This window comes from Pseudophryne corroboree, chromosome 8 (assembly GCF_028390025.1).
Source record: "Pseudophryne corroboree isolate aPseCor3 chromosome 8, aPseCor3.hap2, whole genome shotgun sequence".
NCBI lineage: Eukaryota > Metazoa > Chordata > Amphibia > Anura > Myobatrachidae > Pseudophryne > Pseudophryne corroboree.
This window is the reverse complement of record NC_086451.1, coordinates 192,714,336-192,735,172: the sequence shown is the minus strand read 5'-3', so window position 1 is coordinate 192,735,172 and position 20,837 is coordinate 192,714,336. Positions and strand designations below refer to the sequence as shown.

Sequence of the window (20,837 nt, the reverse complement as noted above, 5' to 3'; positions counted from 1 at the left end):
GAGAGACAGTGTCAGGGAGAGGAAGAAAGACAGTGTCAGGAGAGTTAGAGAAACAGTGTCAGGGAGAGAGAGATAGGATGAGAGACAGTGTGTCAGAGAGAGGGAGAGAGACAGTGTCGGAAAGAGAGAGACAGTGTAAAAGAGAGGGAGAGAGACAGTGTCGGAGAGAGAGGTAGAGAGAGAGACAGTGTCAGGGAGGGAGTGAGAGAGACAGTGTCAGGGAGAGAGGGAGGGAGAGAGAGTGTCAGAAAGAGAAGGAGAGTGTCAGGGAAAGAGGGAGAGAGACAATGGCAGGTATAGAAAGAGAGAGAGTGTCAGGGAGAGAGAGAGGGAGTGTGTCAGGAAGAGAGTGAGGGAGAGAGTGTTGTCAGGGAGAGAGAAAAAGAGAGAGAAGCAAGAGAGAGAGAGAGTGTGTCAGGGAAAGAGAGAGGGAGTGTGTCAGGAAGAGAGTAAGGGAGAGTTACAGTGTTGTCAGGGTAAGGCAGAGTTTGTCAGGGAGAGAGGGGAGGGAAGGGTGTGAGCACTACCTGACTCCAACAGAGGTGTCTGATGGGGGCAGACACTTCTCAATATTAAGCTTCACCCCCTACACAACTGCAAATCGCAGCACTCAAGCCAGCCAGGTATGGCCCTCCTTACTTCATCCTCTGTGTGGCTGTAGTCGGGTGTAGTATGGTATGCTGGCGGACGGGCTCCCGGCGACCAGCATACCGGCGCTGGGAGCCCGACCGCCGGCATACCGACAGCATGGTGAGCGCAAATGAGCCCCTTGCAGACTCGCTGCGCTCGCAACGCTGCGGGCACGCACTATTTATTCTCCCTCCGAGGGAGAATTCCTGTCGGTATGCCGGGTGTCGGGATTCCGGCGCCGGTATACTGTGCGCCGGGATCCCAACATTCAGCATACTGAAGACCACCCGCTGTAGCCTCAGGAAACGGGTTTATGCTATCAGTGGCGGCCGTTCTAAGTGGGAGTGAAGGGAGCTACGGGGCCTTGGAGCCCTCAAAGCAGCCCAGGCCCCATAGCAGCTGCACCAATGGTAGTTACGACACTGTGTAAGAGTGTTATGGGGTAACATAAGATATTACAATTAGAGCCAACTAGATAGGGTTGCCGTAATATCCCTTTAAATTGGGACACATATAAATAACACAGGTTCTGTGGCTGGCTACATTCAAGCCTGTATTTCACCTGGTTTTAATCAGCCATTGGACCTGTGTAATACATACATTTCCCGGATTAACTATATATATATATATATATATATATATATATATATATATATATATGTCAGGGCCGGTTCGTGGGCCCTCGGCGCCTCGGGCAGGGAATGGGGTGTGGCTTAATACAGGGGGCGTGGTCAGTTACGCCCCCTGTACAGTAGAAGCGTCGCTTAAATGCTGAGCGGTGCGCAATGACGTCATTGCGCACCGCACAGCAAAAGGTCCTCTCCACGAAGGGAAACTAGACATGTAGCGTCTAGTTCCCTTTGCGGAGAGGACCTTTGCTGTGTGGTGCGCGATGACGTCATCACGCACCGCTCAGCAAAGGTCCTCTCCGCGAAGGGGAACTAGACGCGTAGGGGACCACAGCCGCAGGAGCCGGGGGACACAGCGGGCAGCGGAGGGCACAGCAGTGGCGGATCTTGCCTGTGGTGAAACACCGTTCTTATCAATTACCTAGCTCACCACAGGTGATGGCAATCATACATTACCAGGAAAGTCCAGGAACAGAGCATTTTCTCCCTCATGGAGAGGGTCAGGTAGGCAAGTATGACATATATATATATATATATATATATATACAAACAGAGAACCCAGCACTCACCAAAGTAAACTCACTTATCCTCAACAATTCAATAAATAAATGATGGGGGTTTAGTTGGTGGATTGGCCAATGCACGGAAGCCTGTATACCGATTCAAGGTACCCCACCTTCATACAGGTCCTACACTATCACAGAGTCTTAAAACCTGACTACCACTAAGACTCTGTGATAGTGTAGGACCTGTATGAAGGTGGGGTACCTTGAATCGATATACAGGCTTCCGTGCATTGGCCAATCCACCAACTAAACCCCCATCATTTATTTATTGAATTGTTGAGGATAAGTGAGTTTACTTTGGTGAGTGCTGGGTTCTCTGTTTGTATTTATTAGAGCGATGTGGTCATGGGCTACATGCACCCCGCCCTGTGAGTGGTAAGTACAGCTGTGTACCCCGCTTCTGTGGTGGAGAGTGCAGTGTTACATGCACCCCACCCTGTGAGTGGTAAGTGCATAGCTGTGCCCCGCTTCTGGTGCGGTGAGTGCTGTGGTTTTTACTCTGTGTGTATGTATATATATATATATATATATATATATATATATTATGGTAACCCTACAGAAATAGAAAAGAGCCCTTAGGTGGCCAAATTGTCATGAAATATCATTACGTCTGCTTGAGAGTATCAAATAGTATGAATATGGGAATAGCATTGTTTTACCATGCAGCAGGAACAATGCTACAAATATTGTTTCTAAAACTATTTAAATGTTTCTTATAGAGTACCTTTGTGCGGTCTTAACCAATACTTCTGTGATTGCAGTCTCTGTTATAGTTTGATGTCAATACTTTATTTCATCATCTAGTCAATTCTTGTCTAAAATTGTTTCACATGTTTCCATATAAGTTATATTTAGCTACATATTATTGTGTCCAAATTTGGCAACTTGACTGTGCAGATGTTTTGAAACTACAACTCTCATGTATCTTTAGCTTGCTGGTAGTTGTGGTGCAGGATGTTGCACAATATGCTGCATGACACATTTGCATTATGGGGTAAAGAGTTTGGTGCTGGACGGGATATTACAATGAGTGCTTTTACAGAACTGCAGTTTGTTCATATGTGTAATCATTTCGTGTAAATGGCCTGTTCACATAATCTCTCCCAAATACTTTGCATTTTATTTTCAAAAAAGTTAATAGAAAAATATTAAACTAATGTGTAATTGTTCAGGTGCTGAAAGGGTTAAGTAGGTGGTTCCTTTCAAGTGCTCACCAGACATCTGACTGATTCTATATAAGACAGAACAAGATTGCTCCCCTCCCACCTTACATCTTAAGCTTCTGTATCCTGACAAATAAATCGGTTTGGCAGTGGGCAGCCTTGATTTTAGTTTTAAAATTACTAGAAGGATTTGATATCATATATGTAAACAAAATAGAGTGTCTACAACTCTCAAAATCTGTGAACATTGATTACTTAAAATACTCCTCCCATTTTTAAGTAATGGGTGCACCTGGGTGAGAAAATGTTGAACCCATCAAGATTCATCACTACCCTTTGTGCTTTTGCTAAGACCTGCTTACCACATGCCCCTCCATGAAACTGTCTTGTAGGCGCCTTTGTCTTATGACACCACATGATAGCTTATTGCCATGATGCTGGGACCCTGGCAACATATGTTGGTCATCTGGATACTTATTGTTGTCTTGCCCCCTGCTATAGGAAGGAATGGGTTAAGTGCACTGATGAGGTCTCATTCTCTGCCACTGATTCGGACCCTGCTGGACCATGGGTCTCTGATACCGGGAATGTCGGTAAAGCATGATCTCAGTCTACAGCACCTACGCTTTATGCTAGCATTGTACAAGAGGTCAGCGGATGGTGATGGAAGGCCGAAGATCAACAGACCAGGGGGAAGTGCAGTGAGGCTTGTGAGACCTGTCCATCCAGCATCCTTTATTGCAAGTGAGAATCTGACAACTGTTGTGATAGAACCAGATTATAGCCTTTCTGCTTATGCATATAGATATCATTTGCAAGTTGTTGTTTTTTTTTAATTATTGTTAGAATTGTACTGAACTTGGAGTTGGCATAGGGGTATAAACTGTGTCTGACCTGGGTTGGAATAGTGTCTGGAAACCTGGTTTTGACCTGGGTTTTTGGTGTAAAAGTGATCTCAGTCTTTTCTTTGAAAACTCCTGAATAAGGTTATTGTTATATAGCTAGAAAGCATAAAATTGTGCAGAAACTGCAGTTTTTATGAAAAATGTTGCAATCGGATCTCATTTATCATATAATAAGTTGTACTGTTTATGGAGTTGCATTGAGGCCAAAAAAAACATTATGCATTGTACCAAAAGTTACATTATGTGAAGAAAGAAAAACAGCAACAATATGCTCCCGGCATAGGTGCATGCAGTAGGTTTCCATAACCAGGGTCAGGAGGCCAATAACTCAGCAGTACACTGGTAAGGTCATAGATTTCTTTTACACCACCTGAAATATCCTGGGATTTTGCACGGGAGCGCACAAAATCCCGGGACTGTAGGTGGTGTAAAAGGGTCACCCCAGGTCCACTTTCCCGGGATTCCAACCCGGCACATACGCAGAGTTGGACACGGGTAAGACCCGGGAAGGAGGCGGTTTAAATGGGTAAGCCGGATCAGCTGACCTGGCACCCATTTACAGTATGGCAAACCTCCAGTACTGCAGTGTCCGGGGGGCGGTCAGGAGGCTGTGGGTCACGGCACATGCTGTCTATGCAGACGGCGTGCGTCGTGCTGGTTGCCATGCTGCGGCTGGAGACATGGCACATGCTGTCTATGTAGACAGCAGCGCCATGTCTGGTGCCTGGAAGCGCCGGAGGCTGGGGGCAGCACAGCAGCTTCCAGATTGCTGTGCTTGCCCCCGGCGAGACGCTCCGGAGTCCTGATCTGCAGTGTGGGCCGGAGCTTGGAGATGACATCATCTCTAAGGGCCGGCCCACAAGACACTGCACCCGGGTGCAGTGTAAACGGCGCGGATCGGCACTGCAGTGAAAGGGCTATAACACACACTCCGGTTTTTCCCGGATGGCAAAAAGCCGGACAAACTTTGTCCGGCTTTTTGCCATCCGGGAAAAACTGGCGGAGTCTCTCACACAGGACGGCCTTGAGCCGTGTGTGATGCTGTGCGCATGCACAGCATTAGACACGGCTTGGGGGAAAAAACGTTCACACACACTCCCTTTCACACACACGGTTTATTGGCTGCAAAGACAGCCCGGCAGCCGGACCTTCCAGTGGATAGTTCCGGCAGCCGAGCCGGGACCGTGCCGTGTGTAAGGACACATTGCGCTCAATGGGGTATATGCAAATGCGGTCGAAGTCCGGCTGTAATTCGACCGTTTTTTAATTCGACACAATTCGACAGTCAGACACTCTGCCGTCGGGACCCGAATTCGACATATTCAATAAAAAACGGATTCGACAGTCCCGCTGTCTAAAAACAGACCAGTTGACGGAAAGTGTGCGTCCTGGATTCGACTTTTTGGACGGCACAAAAGTGTTTAAAAAACCCAGAAAAAAATTGCGTGGGGTCCCCCCTCCTAAGCACAACCAGCCTCGGGCTCTTTGAGCCAGTCCTGGTTGTAAAAATACGGGGACAAAATTGAAAGGGGATCCCCCGTATTTTTACAACCAGTACCGGGCTCTGCGTACAGTCCTGGTGCAAAAAGTTCAGGAGACAAAAAGCGTAGGGGCAGTGCCGTTTCTAGCGGCGGGCGAGCCGTGCAACCGCACGGGGCGCCCGCCGCGGCACATTGTGTATCCGTAATCTCCTCTCCTCCCTCTTCCCGAGCGCTCCTGCTCGGGGGCGGAGTTTCGTGAAATGACGCGTTTGCGTCGTGACGTCACGACGCAAACGCTTCATTCCGCGAAGCCCCGCTCCCCGAGCAGGAGTGCTCGGGGAGAGGGAGGAGAGGAGATTAGCCTGGAAGGAGGAGGCGGCCGGCGCGAGGGACATGAGGCGGCGGGACCCGAAGAGCGGGAAGATGTAAGTATTATCTCTATCTTTCTCTCTCTCCCCCTTCCTCCCCCCCCCCACTTGACACCTGCCTGCCGCACTGTGTAAAATGGGGGTACCTGCCTGCCGCACTGTGTAAAATGGGGATACCTGCCTGCCGCACTGTGTAAAAATGGGGATACCTGCCTGCCGCACTGTGTAAAATGGGGATACCTGCCTGCCGCGCTGTGTAAAATGGGGATACCTGCCTGCCGTACTGTGTAAAATGGGGATACCTGTCTGCCGCACTTTGTAAAATGGGGGCACCTGCCTGCGTACTGTGTAAAATGGGGATATCTGCCTACCGTACTGTGTAAAATGGGGATACCTGCCTGCCGCACTGTGTAAAATCAAATGGGGATACCTGCCTGCCGTGCTGTGTAAAATGGGGATACCTGCCTGCCGCGCTGTGTAAAATGGGGACACCTGCCTGCCGCGCTGTGTAAAATGGGGACACCTGCCTGCCGCGCTGTGTAAAATGGGGACACCTGCCTGCCGCGCTGTGTAAAATGGGGACACCTGCCTGCCGCGCTGTGTAAAATGGGGACACCTGCCTGCCGCGCTGTGTAAAATGGGGACACCTGCCTGCCGCGCTGTGTAAAATGGGGACACTTGCCTGCTGTAATGTGTAAAATGGGGACTTTTTTTATTTTTGTTTTTTTTCCCCTGTGGTGGGCGTGATGATATCAGACGAGGCCACGCCCACTTTAATGAGACCACACCCATTTTAATCAGGCCACACGCCCTTGTCGGGAGCGCGCGCGCGCCTCCGTCGCGCGCATGCTTTTTCTTTTTATAGCTATATGGGGGGGCATTTTTAAATCTCGCACTGGGAGCCAAATTGTCTAGAAACGGCCCTGCGTAGGGGTCCCCTGAGGCTGTTCCCCCCCCCCCCCCCCATCCAAGGGCTGCGGATGGGGGGCTGATAGCCTTGTGTAAAATAAAAGAATATTGATTTTTGTAGCAGAACTACAAGTCCCAGCAAGACTCCCCCGCAAGCTGGTACTTGGAGAACCACAAGTACCAGCATGTGGGGGGGAAACAGGCCTGCTGGTACCTGTAGTTCTACTGCAAAAAAAATACCCAATAAAAACAGTACACGCACACCGTGAAAGTAAAACTTTATTACATACATGCATACCGACACACACATACTTAGCTATGTTCACACACCGACTCTGTCCACTTCTCCATGTAGAATCCATGGGGTACCTGAAAATACAATTATACTCACAAAAATCCTGTGTAGCATCTGTCTTCTTCTCCTTATAATCCACGTACTTGGCAAAAAAACAAACCGCATTACCCGGACCACGCACTGAAAGGGGTCCCATGTTTACACATGGGACCCCTTTCCCCGAATGCCTGGACCCCCCGTGACTCCTGTCACAGAGGGTCCCTTCAGCCAATCAGGGAGCGCCACGTCGTGGCACTCTCCTGATTGCCTGTGCGCGTCTGAGCTCAGACGGCGCATAGCAGTATGCCGCTCCATTATCTTCAATGGTGGGAACTTTACGATCAGCGGTGAGGTTACTCGCGGTCAGCGGCTGACCGCGAGTAACCTGACCGCAAAGTTCCCACCATTGAAGATAATGGAGCGGCATACTGCTATGCGCCGTATGACAGCTCAGATGCGCACAGCCAATTAGGAGAGTGCCACGACGTTGCGCTCCCTGATTGGCTGAAGGGACCCTCTGTGACAGGAGTCATGGGGGGTCCAGGCATTCGGGGACAGGGGTCTCATGTGTAAACATGGGACCCCTTTCAGTGCGTGGTCCGGCTTTTGCGTTTTATTTTTTGCCAAGTGCGTGGATTACAAAAAAGAAGAGGACAGATCTACACTGGATTATGGTGAATATAATAAGAATTTACTTACCGATAATTCTATTTCTCGTAGTCCGTAGTGGATGATGGGGACTCCGTAAGGACCATGGGGAATAGCGGCTCCGCAGGAGACTGGGCACAAAAGTAAAAGCTTTAGGACTACCTGGTGTGCACTGGCTCCTCCCCCTATGACCCTCCTCCAAGCCTCAGTTAGGATACTGTGCCCGGACGAGCGTACACAATAAGGAAGGATTTTGAATCCCGGGTAAGACTCATACCAGCCACACCAATCACACCGTACAACCTGTGATCTGAACCCAGTTAACAGCATGATAACAGAGGAGCCTCTGAAAAGATGGCTCACAACAATAATAACCCGATTTTTTTGGTAACAATAACTATGTACCAGTATTGCAGACAATCCGCACTTGGGATGGGCGCCCAGCATCCACTACGGACTACGAGAAATAGAATTATCGGTAAGTAAATTCTTATTTTCTCTAACGTCCTAAGTGGATGCTGGGGACTCCGTAAGGACCATGGGGATTATACCAAAGCTCCCAAACGGGCGAGGACCTGGAGTTCTCTCATTTGGTGCTGCAGAGTCATCCGCACTGGATGACTCTGCAGCACCAAATGAGAGAACTCCAGGTCCTCCTCAGCCAGGGTATCAAATTTGTAGAATTTTACAAACGTATTTGCTCCTGACCAAGTAGCTGCTCGGCAAAGTTGTAAAGCCGAAACCCCTCGGGCAGCCGCCCAAGATGAGCCCACCTTCCTTGTGGAATGGGCTTTTACAGATTTTGGCTGTGGCAGGCCTGCCACAGAATGTGCAAGCTGAATTGTACTACAAATCCAACGAGCAATAGTCTGCTTAGAAGCAGGAGCACCCAGCTTGTTGGGTGCATACAGAATAAACAACGAGTCAGATTTTCTGACTCCAGCCGTCCTGGAAACCTATATTTCCAGGGCTCTGACAACGTCCAGCAACTTGGAGTCCTCCAAGTCCCTAGTAGCCGCAGGCACCACAATAGGTTGATTCAGGTGAAACGCTGAAAACCACCTTAGGGAGAAACTGAGGACAAGTCCTCAATTCCGCCCTGTCCGAATGGAAAATCAGATTAGGGCTTTTACAGGATAAAGCCGCCAATTCTGACACGCACCTGGCCCAGGCCAGGGCCAACAGCATGACCACTTTCCATGTGAGATATTTTAACTCCACATATTTAAGTGGTTCAAACCAATGTGACTTTTGGAACCCAAAAACTACATTTAGATCCCAAGGTGCCACTGGAGGCACAAAAGGAGGCTGTATATACAGTACCCCTTTCACAAACGTCTGAACTTCAGGGACTGAAGCTAGTTCTTTTTTGGAAGAAAATTGACAGGGCCGAAATTTGAACCTTAATGGACCTCCATTTCAGGCCCATAGACACTCCTGTTTGCAGGAAATGTAGGAATCGACCTAGTTGAAAATTCCTCCGTCGGGGCCTTACTGGCCTCGCACCACGCAACATATTTTCGCCAAATGCGGTGATAATGTTTTGCGGTTATATCTTTCCTGGCTTTGATCAGGATAGGGATGACTTCACCCGGAATGCCTTTTTCCTTCAGGATCCGGCGTTCAACCGCCCTGCCGTTAAACGCAGCCGCGGTAAGTCTTGGAACAGACAGGGTCCTTGCTGGAGCAGGTCCCTTCTTAGAGGTAGAGGCCACGGATCCTCCGTGAGCATCTCTTGAAGTTCCGGTTACCAAGTCCTTCTTGGCCAATCCGGAGCCACGAATATAGTGCTTACTCCTCTCCATCTTATAATTCTCAGTACCTTGGTTATGAGAGGCAGAGGAAGGAACACATACACTGACTGGTACACCCACTGTGTTACCAGAGCATCTACAGCTATTGCCTGAGGGTCCCTTGACCTGGCGCAATACTTGTCGAGTTTTATAAACATGTGGAAGACTTCTGGGTGAAGTCCCCACTCTCCCGGGTGGAGGTCGTCCACTCCCGGAATGAATACTGCTGACAGTGCTATCACATGATTTTCCGCCCAGCGAAGAATCCTTGCAGCTTCTGCCATTGCCCTTCTGCTTCTTGTGTCACCCTGTCTGTTTTCGTGGGTGACTGCCGTGATGTTGTCCGAATGGATCAACTCCGGGTGACCTTGAAGCAGAGGTCTTGCTGAGCTTAGAGCATTGTAAATGGCCCTTAGCTTCAGGATATTTATGTGAAGTGATGTCTCCAGGCTTGACCATAAGCTCTGGAAATTCCTTCCCTGTGTGACTGCTCCCCAGCCTCGCAGGCTGGCATCCGTGGTCACCAGGACCCAGTCCTGAATGTGCGGCCCTCTAGAAGATGAGCACTCTGCAACCACCACAGGAGAAACACCCTTGTGCTTGGTGACAGGGTTATCCGCTGATGCATCTGAAGATGCGACCCGGACCATTTGTCCAGCAGGTCCCACTGGAAAGTTCTTGCGTGGAATCTGCCGCATGGGATTGCTTCATAGGAAGCCACCATTTTTCCCAGAACCATCTCATTGATGTACTGAGACTTGGCTCGGTTATAGGAGGTTCCCGACTAGCTCGGATAACTCCCTGACTTTCTCCTCCGGGAGAAACACCTTTTTCTGAACTGTGTCCAGGATCATCCCTAAGAACAGAAGACGAGTCGTCGGAATCAGCTGCGATTTTGGAATATTGAGAATTCAATCGTGCTGCCGCAACACTACCTGAGATAGTGCTACACCGACCTCCAACTGTTCCCTGGATCTTACCCTTATCAGGGAATCGTCCAAGTAAGGGATAACTCCTCTTCTTCCAGGTTCGCAATCACTGCTCTGAGTGACTCAATCTTGAATTTGTACCTCTGTATGTAAGTGTTCAAAGATTTTAGATTTAGAATCGGTCTCACCGAGCCGTCCGGCTTCGGTACCACAACAGTGTGGAATAATACCCCGTTCCCTGTTGCAGGAGGGGTACCTTGATTATCACCTGCTGGGAATACAGCTTGTGAATGGCTTCCAAAACTGTCTCCCTGTCAGAAGGAGACATCGGTAAAGCCGACTTTAGGAAACGGCGAGGGGGAGACGTCTCGAATTCCAATTTGTACCCCTGAGATATCACCTGAAGGATCCAGGGGTCTACTTGCGAGTGAGCCCACTGCGCGCTGAAATTCATTGAGACGGGCCCCCACCGTGCCTGATTCTGCTTGTAAAGCCCCAGCGTCATACTGAGGGCTTGGCAGAGGCGGGAGAGGGTTTCTGTTCCTGGGAACTGGCTGATTTCTGCAGCCTTTTTCCTCTCCCTCTGTCACGGGGCAGAAATGAGGAACCCTTTTGCCCGCTTGCCCACGAAAAGACTGCGCCTGATAATACGGCATCTTCTCATGTTGAGAGGCGACCTGGGGTACAAACGTGGATTTCCCAGCTGTTGCCGTGGCCACCAGGTCTGAAAGACCGACCCCAAATAACTCCTCCCCTTAATAAGGTAATACTTCCAAATGCCGTTTGGAATCCGCATCACCTGACCACTGTCGTGTCCATAACCCTCTACTGGTAGAAATGGACAACGCACTTAGACTTGATGCCAGTCGGCAAATATTCAGCTGTGCATCACGCATATATAGAAATGCATCTTTTAAATGCTCTATAGGCAATAATATACTGTCCCTATCTAGGGTATCAATATTTTCATTCAGGGAATCCGACCACGCCAACCCAGCACTGCACATCCAGGCTGAGGCGATTGCTGGTCGCAGTATAACACCAGTATGTGTGTAAATACCTTTTAGGATGCCCTCCTGCTTTCTATCAGCAGGATCCTTAAGGGCGGCCATCTCAGGAGAGGGTAGAGCCCTTGTTCTTACAAGCGTGTGAGCGCTTTATCCACCCTAGGGGGTGTTTCCCAACGCACCCTAACCTCTGGCGGGAAAGGATATAATGCCAATAACATTTTAGAAATTATCAGTTGTTATCGGGGGAAAACCACGCATCATCACACACCTCATTTAATTTCTCAGATTCAGGAAAACTACAGGTAGTTTTTCCTCACCGAACATAATACCCCTTTTTGGTGGTACTCGTATTATCAGAAATGTGTAAAACATTTTTCATTGCCTCAATCATGTAACGTGTGGCCCTACTGGAAGTCACATTTGTCTCTTCACCGTCGACACTGGAGTCAGTATCCGTGTCGGCGTCTATATCTGCCATCTGAGGTAACGGGCGCTTTAGAGCCCCTGACGGCCTATGAGACGTCTGGACAGGCACAAGCTGAGTAGCCGGCTGTCTCATGTCAACCACTGTCTTTTATACAGAGCTGACACTGTTGCGTAATTCCTTCCAACAGTTCATCCACTCAGGTGTCGACCCCCTAGGGGGTGACATCACTATTACAGGCAATCTGCTCCGTCTCCACATCATTTTTCTCCTCATACATGTCGACACAAACGTACCGACATACAGCACACACACAGGGAATGCTCTGATAGAGGACAGGACCCCACTAGCCCTTTGGGGAGACAGAGGGAGAGTTTGCCAGCACACACCAGAGCGCTATATATATACAGGGATAACCTTATATAAGTGTTTTTCCCCTTATAGCTGCTGTATCTTTAATACTGCGCGTAATTAGTGCCCCCCCTCTCTTTTTTAACCCTTTCTGTAGTGTAGTGACTGCAGGGGAGAGCCAGGGAGCTTCCCTCCAACGGAGCTGTGAGGGAAAATGGCGCCAGTGTGCTGAGGAGATAGGCTCCGCCCCCTTATCGGCGGCCTTATCTCCCGTTTTTCTATGTATTTTGGCAGGGGTTAAATTCATCCATATAGCCCAGGAGCTATATGTGATGCATTTTTTGCCATCCAAGGTGTTTTATTGCGTCTCAGGGCGCCCCCCCCCCCCCCCCCAGCGCCCTGCACCCTCAGTGACCGGAGTGTGAAGTGTGCTGAGAGCAATGGCGCACAGCTGCAGTGCTGTGCGCTACCTTGATGAAGACAGGACGTCTTCTGCCGCCGATTTTCCGGACCTCTTCTGTCTTCTGGCTCTGTAAGGGGGCCGGCGGCGCGGCTCTGGGACCCATCCATGGCTGGGCCTGTGATCGTCCCTCTGGAGCTAATGTCCAGTAGCCTAAGAAGCCCAATCCACTCTGCACGCAGGTGAGTTCGCTTCTTCTCCCCTTAGTCCCTCGATGCAGTGAGCCTGTTGCCAGCAGGTCTCACTGAAAATAAAAAACCTAAAACTAAACTTTTCACTAAGCAGCTCAGGAGAGCCACCTAGTGTGCACCCTTCTCGTTCGGGCACAAAAATCTAACTGAGGCTTGGAGGAGGGTCATAGGGGGAGGAGCCAGTGCACACCAGGTAGTCCTAAAGCTTTTACTTTTGTGCCCAGTCTCCTGCGGAGCCACTATTCCCCATGGTCCTTACGGAGTCCCCAGCATCCACTTAGGACGTTAGAGAAAATTTTTATTTTCAGGTACCCCGTGGATTCTACTTGGAGAAGTGGACAGAGTCGGCATGTGAACATAGGTAAGTATGTGTGTGTCGGTATGCATGTATGTAATAAAGTTTTACTTTCACGGTGTGTGTGTACTGTTTTTATTTGGGTATTTTTTTTGCAGTAGAACTACAGGTACCAGCGGGACTGTTTTCACCCTGCATGCTGGTACCTGTGGTTCTCCAAGTACCAGCTTGCGGGGGAGTCTTGCTGGGACTTGTAGTTCTGCTACAAAAAACAATATTCTTTTATTTGACACAAGGCTATCAGCCCCCCATCCGCAGCCCTTGGATGCGGGGGGGGACAACCTCGGGCTTCACCCCTGGCCCTAGGGTGGCTGGAGGGGGGACCCCTTGATTTAAGGGGTCCCCACTCCTCCTGGGTACCCCGGCCAGGGGTGACTAGTTGGGGATTTAATGCCACGGCCGCAGGGACCGGTATAAAAGTGTCCCCCGGCTGTGGCATTATCTCTCCAGCTAGTGGTGCTGGTGTTAAAAATACGGGGGGACCCCTATGCTTTTTGTCCCCCGTATTTTTTGCACCAGGACCGGACGCAGAGCCCGGTGCTGGTTGTAAAAATATGGGGGATCCCCTGTCAATTTTTTTCCCGTATTTTTACAACCAGGACCGGCTCAAAGAGCCCGAGGCTGGTTATGCTTAGGAGGGGGGGACCCCACGCATTTTTTTTTTCTTGATTTTTAACCCATTCTCACCCCTTCCCACTGAAAAACATGCTCTGATCTCTTCATATTATTTTAGTCCGTAAAAAAAAAAAAAAAAAAAAAAGATTCTTTTAAAAAATATATAAATAATACTTGTGGCTTCTAATAGACAAAGCAAGTAGATAATCCCTTCTAATATAAATAGATATGCTATTAGCAACAACAAAAAAACACAAAAAAAAACCATGTTTTTAATTTTTTTTATTAGATTCCGCCACCAAACTGAGGCGGACTGAAATTGACGAAATGACTGTCGAAAAGCACTGTTGTCTAATTGACATTCTTCAATTGAATATACTTTTGTCGAAAAGCCGCATTTTAACCATTGCAGACATGTCGAATTTGACAACTGTCGAATTTCAAAAAGTCAAATCTGAAACGGCCGTTTTTTTGTCGAAAAGTACTGTATTGCATTGTCGAAATTTTTTTTGGTGTCGAAAAATGCCCCGTTTTTTCGATATTTGCGGCAATTCGACCGCAATTGCATATACCCCAATGTTTCTTTGCATCACTGCAGCGGTTAAAAGCTGGCCGGGTTTTTGCCGGATGGCGCCAGCTGGGTAGTGTGTTTTAGCCCAAATGGGGGGAGTCCCGGGTCTGACACGGCTTGGAACCGTGTTCCAAATCCTGGGTCAGACCCGGGATTTTGGTGTAAAAGGGCTACAGCACTGCACCTTGGACCTAGGTTATTCCCAGGTCAACCCTGTTTACACTGAACCCGTGTCTACCTTGAATGTCAATCCCTTGAGGTGTAACCTCTGCATACACAGCCAATCAGTTTTTAAGCATAACTAGGTGCGCGCCATTTACACTGCACCCTTACCCAGTAGCTACCAGGGTTGGATTCCCGCTTTGGGGGACCCTTTTACAGTGAGCTACGACCCAGGTTAACCCAACAATAAACCAGGTTAATGCAGCAGTGGGAAAGGGGTATAATTTGTGCTACAGTCCCCCATGTACCAAACTCCAAAAAGCAAATCAGATGACCTAAATTGCATGACGCCTTCTTGCAGGATAGGGATCTTACAATATCTCTACCACAGCCCCCACCCGGCCCCGGAAACTGACATTGTGTATAGTGCCAGATTCCCATAAGGAGATTTTTACCTATGGGCTGCAGGACTCACTGATAGTGAAGTTAGATGCAGTCCGTGTGACTGCACTGGCTTCACTGTGACTGGCAGTGACTTCCTACCTGCCTCGTCAGCCCTAGCCAGCTTCTATGGGCTGCAATCGATGCAGTTCATAGAAGCTGTGGTTTTGCACATGCGCAGTACAATCACCGCTACGGTGCACGCGCTGAGTCCTGGCATCTGTTAACTGTACATAGCACGAGTGCCGGAACCCAGGTGGTGGGTACAAGAAGGGGGAGACTAGCTGCAGCTCCAGTAAGTTAGCAGCTGAAGTGGTTGGCGCAACCATTTAGTACATAGAAGGGACATTTTTTGTTCAAAATGAAAAGGTGTGTCATAATACAGATATTGTTATTTATTAATACATAGGTCACTTGGTGTGAGTGCATTGCCCTGACAGTTATCTGCCATCCTTCCAAAGGCATGTACTGTACATATAGGTATTAATGTGATGTGTTACATGTATACATGAGAAAAATGTGGAAATCCTCAAAAATAGCAGTATGATGCTATGGTGTTGGTATGTCGGCTTGAAGGTCTGTGAAAATGCATGCACTATGATCAGTATTTTTAAGCATTTTATTGTGGATGCATTTGACTGAACACGAGTTTGGACAATTCTTAAGGGGCTTATTTATCAAAGGCAAATGCCTAAATGTGGCAAAAATGTTTCTCAACTGCTCTAGGGATTATCTGTATTTCTCATACGTCCTAAAGGATGCTGGGGATGACATCAAGACCATGGGGTATAGACGGGATCCGCAGGAGACATGGGCACTCTAAAGACTTTTCATTGTGTGTGAACTGGCTCCTCCCTCTATGCCCCTCCTCCAGACCTCCGTTTTAGAAATGTGCCCAGGTCGACTGGATGCACTCTGAGGAGCTCTACTGAGTTTCTCTGAAAAGACTTATGTTAGGTTTTTTATTTTCAGGGAGAACTGCTGGCAACAGACTCCCTGCTTCGTGGGACTGAGGGGGGCTGAAGTAGGAACCAACTTCCTGAAGAGTTTCATGGCTCTGCTTCTGGCTGACAGGACACCAACATTAGCTCCTGAAGGGTACTGAACGCTAGCCGTGCCTAGATGCTCACTCCCACAGCACGCCGTCACCCCCCTCACAGAGCCAGAAGTCAGAAGACAGGTGAGTAGAAGAAGAATGATCTTCTATCAAGAAAAGTGACGGCTGAGGTACAGAGCGGCAGGCCGTGAGCGCAGTGCACCATTACTGCCCACACACACAGGCACTGCAGGGTGCAGGGCGCTGGGGGTGGTGGGGGGGGTCAAACTGGGCAGCAAAAACACCTCTATAAACTGGCAAAAAGGGGGCATAAGATGCCCAGGCACAGCCCTAATCCCACCAGTATAAATATTATGAAAAGTTTCTGAGGTAAAAAGGGCAGAGCTTCTTCCTAAGGCAGCCAGCACACTGCTCAGTGCCATGTTCTCTCTCCTCAGGCTGCAGAGAAATCGCTGGTCCTCCTTCAGTTCTGACTACAAGTATCAGGGTGCAAAACAGGGGGGGGGGCACAAGCGAATTTGGTGCTTGTGAGGATACCGGGTGACCTGGGTATCCTGGGGTTCAGGGATCACACTGTGGAGCTGGTTATAATGAAAATCAAGGTGATCTTTATTCAGGGAGACCCAGAAATCCAGTGAACAGCAAGCAGGGTTATACTAATAATGTCCACTCAGAGTTCAGCAAAGTCCTTACCAGCTGCTGTACATCTCCTCCAGGCCTGGGCAGTAATGACAGCTGTAGCAGGGCACACAGAGTGGCTGGTCACTGATGACACTGAGAGGGGACGACACCCTGAAGGGTTAAACATACTATATGAACTGTTATGTGCTTGAATAGACACGTACGCACTCTTCACAGGATACCCTTATCTGTTCATACAATACAAGGCTTGTTTGCGCCTTATCTTCAAGGACAGTTTCTGTCTAGATGAAACCTGTTTCTATTACTTCTGTGTGTTACTGAAGATTCTGTGTTAAGTTCCGTCTGATGCAATGTATATAATATCTGCCTAGCAACTGCTATATCCAATTATGTTATGCCAAGTATGCAACCACCCATACGTACCCCACCCAGGCACCACCCCTAAGCCAATGAGCCCTTTTACACTTATCAGTTACACCCTTATGTGTTCTCTTTTTATACCAATGTTAAAATATTCAATAAACAGAGTGAATCTTAACTACTTGGTGTCGTGTGTTACGTATAGAGTTAAGCTTCGCTCTCACGGGTACCTAAGGGATTATTAAATCGAGGTGGTTCAGAGATATAATCCTTACAGTCTGAGGGCTCAGTCCGGGATCCAGCTGATCGTCCCCTGATCGGTAGGATAGAGAATTTTGTTGTCTGTCTTGTCCGCTAAGGGATTGCGACCATCTACTGGATCTGAACTCACTCCGTGTTCCGGGAACACGTGACAAGGTAATATTTAAGTCCGGGACTTAATGTTACGTAGTTTTATGTAAAGGATTTTTTTTTAAGGCGTCATAAACAGGTATCAGGGATACCATAGAAGGACCAGGGGTCCACGTATTTAAGGCGTCATAAAACAGGTATCAGGGATACCATAGAAGGACCAGGGGTCCATATAATCTTTAAAGGCACAGGTATCCGGGATACCATAGATGGACCAGGGGTCCAAATAACAACGCCTCCTCGATTTGATCACCTAAATATTTGTATGTCTGTCTTATAAGTACTCATATTGTAATTTTTCTATTAAGGACACTCAGTGAACGGGTGGTAGGTGCACGGACGCTGAGTGCCAGAGGACATTGTTGTTTACAGTGATTTTAAGTACATTTGAAAGTTGATTTGTAACAAATAACATTGTCCAGGATTGCAGAGATATTAATTGTACGGGTGGTAAGTGTACGTACATTTGGTATCACAAGTTGTACTGTTGTTGTTTTCTGTTCCCGGTAGTTTGATTCTAGCTGTGCACCATCACCTCCACACACACCCAGTCTCCTTCTCCCAGCCACTTCCTCTCCCCACAATTCCCCCTTGCTGGTTCCTTCTCTCTCCTCCTTTCTGATTGGTGGATCATGCTGTCAGTCTTTCCAGAGGGGAAGGAGGAGGGCTTTTCTAAAAGGAACACTCCCCTGCTGTATGCTTCTGGGATACTTCCTGTGTGTGACTTCTGCAGACTGAGGGCTTCAATTTAAGAACTAAGAACTTGGGCCATAGGATTAACTCTTTCCTTTTTAACATGAAAGCAAGTCTTAGACATCCCTTTCCCTGGTCTCCTCACATACCTCCCCCTTCTTAAATCGAGGAGACAGGCATGATACCAATGTTGGAGTCCTGACTGTTGTCTCGGCCCGAAGGTCTGTGAAGTCTGGCATTTGTTTCCTCACGTCTGGATAACCCGTCAGCATTGTGATGGTCTCGTCCCTTTTTGTGAGAAATAGAAAAGTTGAAACCTTGTAACGCCAAACTCCACCTCAACAACCTCCCATTTTCCCCTGAGGTTCTGTTTAGCCAATTTAACGGGTTATGGTCAGTAATAACAGTGAATTCTTTACCATAGAGATAAGGTTGTAGTTTCTTTAAGGCCCAGACTATGGCTAGACACTCCTTCTCAATAGTGGCATAGGCTATCTCTCGGTCAGCTAGCTTACGAGATAGATACACAATTGGGTGTTCCCTACCATCTTCTCCCACCTGGCACAACACGGCCCCAAGTCCACACCACGAAGCGTCTGTCTGCACAATAAACTTTTTATTGTAGTCAGGGGCAGCCAACACTGGGGCTTGAGTCAGCGTGTCTTTTAAGATGGTGAAGGCTTGCTCACACTCAACAGTCCATTCGATCTTCCGAGCATATCTCTTTTTGGTCAAGTCCGTTAGGGCCTTGGCCACGGTGCTGTAATGTGGTATGAATTTTCTGTAATAGCCAGCAGCCCCAAGGAAGGCCCGCACTTGCTTCTGGTTGACAGGTCGGGGCCAGTTGACAATAGCCTCCACCTTTGCCGGTTCTGGTCTAAAAGATCCTCCTCCAACCCGATGTCCTAGGTACTGAACCTCAGCCATCCCCATCTGACATTTATCTGGGCGTATGGTGAGCCCGGCCTGTCTGATCCTTTTGAGCACTTCTGCCACATGAATTAAATGGTCTGCCCAGGTATCGCTGAAGATGGCGATATCATCGAGGTAGGCTTGTGCAAAGTCTTGACATCCCTCCAGTAAGTCATTCACCATTCGCTGGAATGTGGCAGGGGCGTTCTTCATCCCGAAAGGCATGGTAGTACACTCAAAGAGTCCTATTGGTGTGATGAAGGCAGAACGCTCCTGGGCTTCTTTGGTAAGTGGGATTTGCCAGTAACCCTTGCTTAAGTCCAGTGTTGATACGAACGTGGCCCCTCCAATCCGGTCCAGTAGCTCGTCAATACGGGGCATAGGGTAAGCATCAGTTATGGTTACTTAATTCAATTTGCGATAGTCCACGCAAAACCGTGTAGTCCCATCTTTCTTGGGAACCAACACGACCCCAGCGGCCCATGGGCTTTTAGATGGCACAATGACCCCCAAAGCTAGCATCTCTTTGATCTCAGTCTTCACCTGTCTCATAACATCTGGGGTCATTCGGTAAGCGACTTGTCGGATGGGCTTACTGTTCCCAGTGTCCACATGGTGAGTGGTCAGGTGAGTTCAACCAGGTTGACATGAAAACTGGGCTTGTTCAGCCTCTAAGATCCTCTGCATCTCTTGCTGCTGTGCCGTATTCAATTGTAGTCCCACCTGGACTGATTCCACTCCCTTATACTCTTTAGCAGCTCCCAAAAGGTCAGGCAATGGATCAGTTTCTGGTGTCTCCATCGGAGGGCAACATACCATCATGGCCGCTACTTGACGATCTCTATAAGCTTTAATTCTATTTATATGGAAGGTGCGTAGGCGCTTCCCTCCCTTATCCAGGGCGATCACATAATTGACCGGTCCGGTGCGCCTTACCACTGTATACGGTCCATCCCAGGTGGCTTGCAGTTTGTTTCTACGCACTGGGATAAGCACCATGACCTTTTGCCCTGGATTCAACTCACGGTCTTGAGCGTGGGCATCGTACCATTCCCTTTGTTTCTCTTGTGATTCCCGGAGATGATCTTGGGTTAACTGTAGCAATCTTCTCATCCGATTCCGCATGTTCTCTACATATTGTAAAATGGGCTGCTGGTGTTCTTGGAAAGTTCCCTCCCAACTCTCTTTGACCAGGTCTAGGGGCCCCCGCACTTTCCGGCCGTACAGAAGTTCGAACGGGGAATATCCGGTAGATGCTTGTGGATCTTCCCGATAAGCAAATAGAAGCTGTTGCAGGGCTCTCTCCCAGTCCCTCCCCTCGGACTGTACGTAAGCTTGTAGGAGTCTTTTCAGCGTTCCATTGAATCTTTCACATAGTCCATTGGTCTGAGGATGATAAGGGGTGGTCCGAAGAGGCCGAACCCCCCACTTTTCCCACAGGGTTTGCATTAGTTCACCTTGGAATTGAGGCCCTTGGTCTGTGACGACTTCCTGTGGATATCTGACCCGACTGAATATGTCCGTCAGTGCTTGCGCAACATGTTCCGTGTCAATGGATGACGGGCCACGGCTTCAGGGTAACGTGTCATAAAGTCCACCAGTGTTAAGATGTACTTCTTGCCCGTGTGACTGGGAATAGCTAATGGTCCAACTAGGTCTATGGCAACACGGGCAAAGGGCTCCCCTATAATAGGTAATGGGTGCAGAAAAGCTTTCTGTTGGGGCTTTCCCAGTCTCTGACAGGTATCACAGGTGTCCCGATACTGCTTAACGTCTCTAGAAATCCGTGGCCAGAAGAAATTCCGCAACAGTCGGGCCAATGTTTTC

General features: G+C 48.6%; 1 protein-coding gene across 1 annotated transcript in view; it reads left to right on the top strand.

Annotated features, from left to right (window-relative positions):
• Window positions 1-3,069: 3,069 nt before the first annotated feature.
• The window catches only part of BMP15 (bone morphogenetic protein 15), a 99,771-nt gene continuing 82,003 nt past the window's right edge, over window positions 3,070-20,837 (top strand). The window contains exon 1 of the mRNA XM_063937035.1: window positions 3,070-3,732. Coding sequence (XP_063793105.1) covers window positions 3,420-3,732 — 313 coding nt within the window. The 5' untranslated portion in view covers window positions 3,070-3,419. The remainder of the gene's footprint in view (window positions 3,733-20,837) is intronic.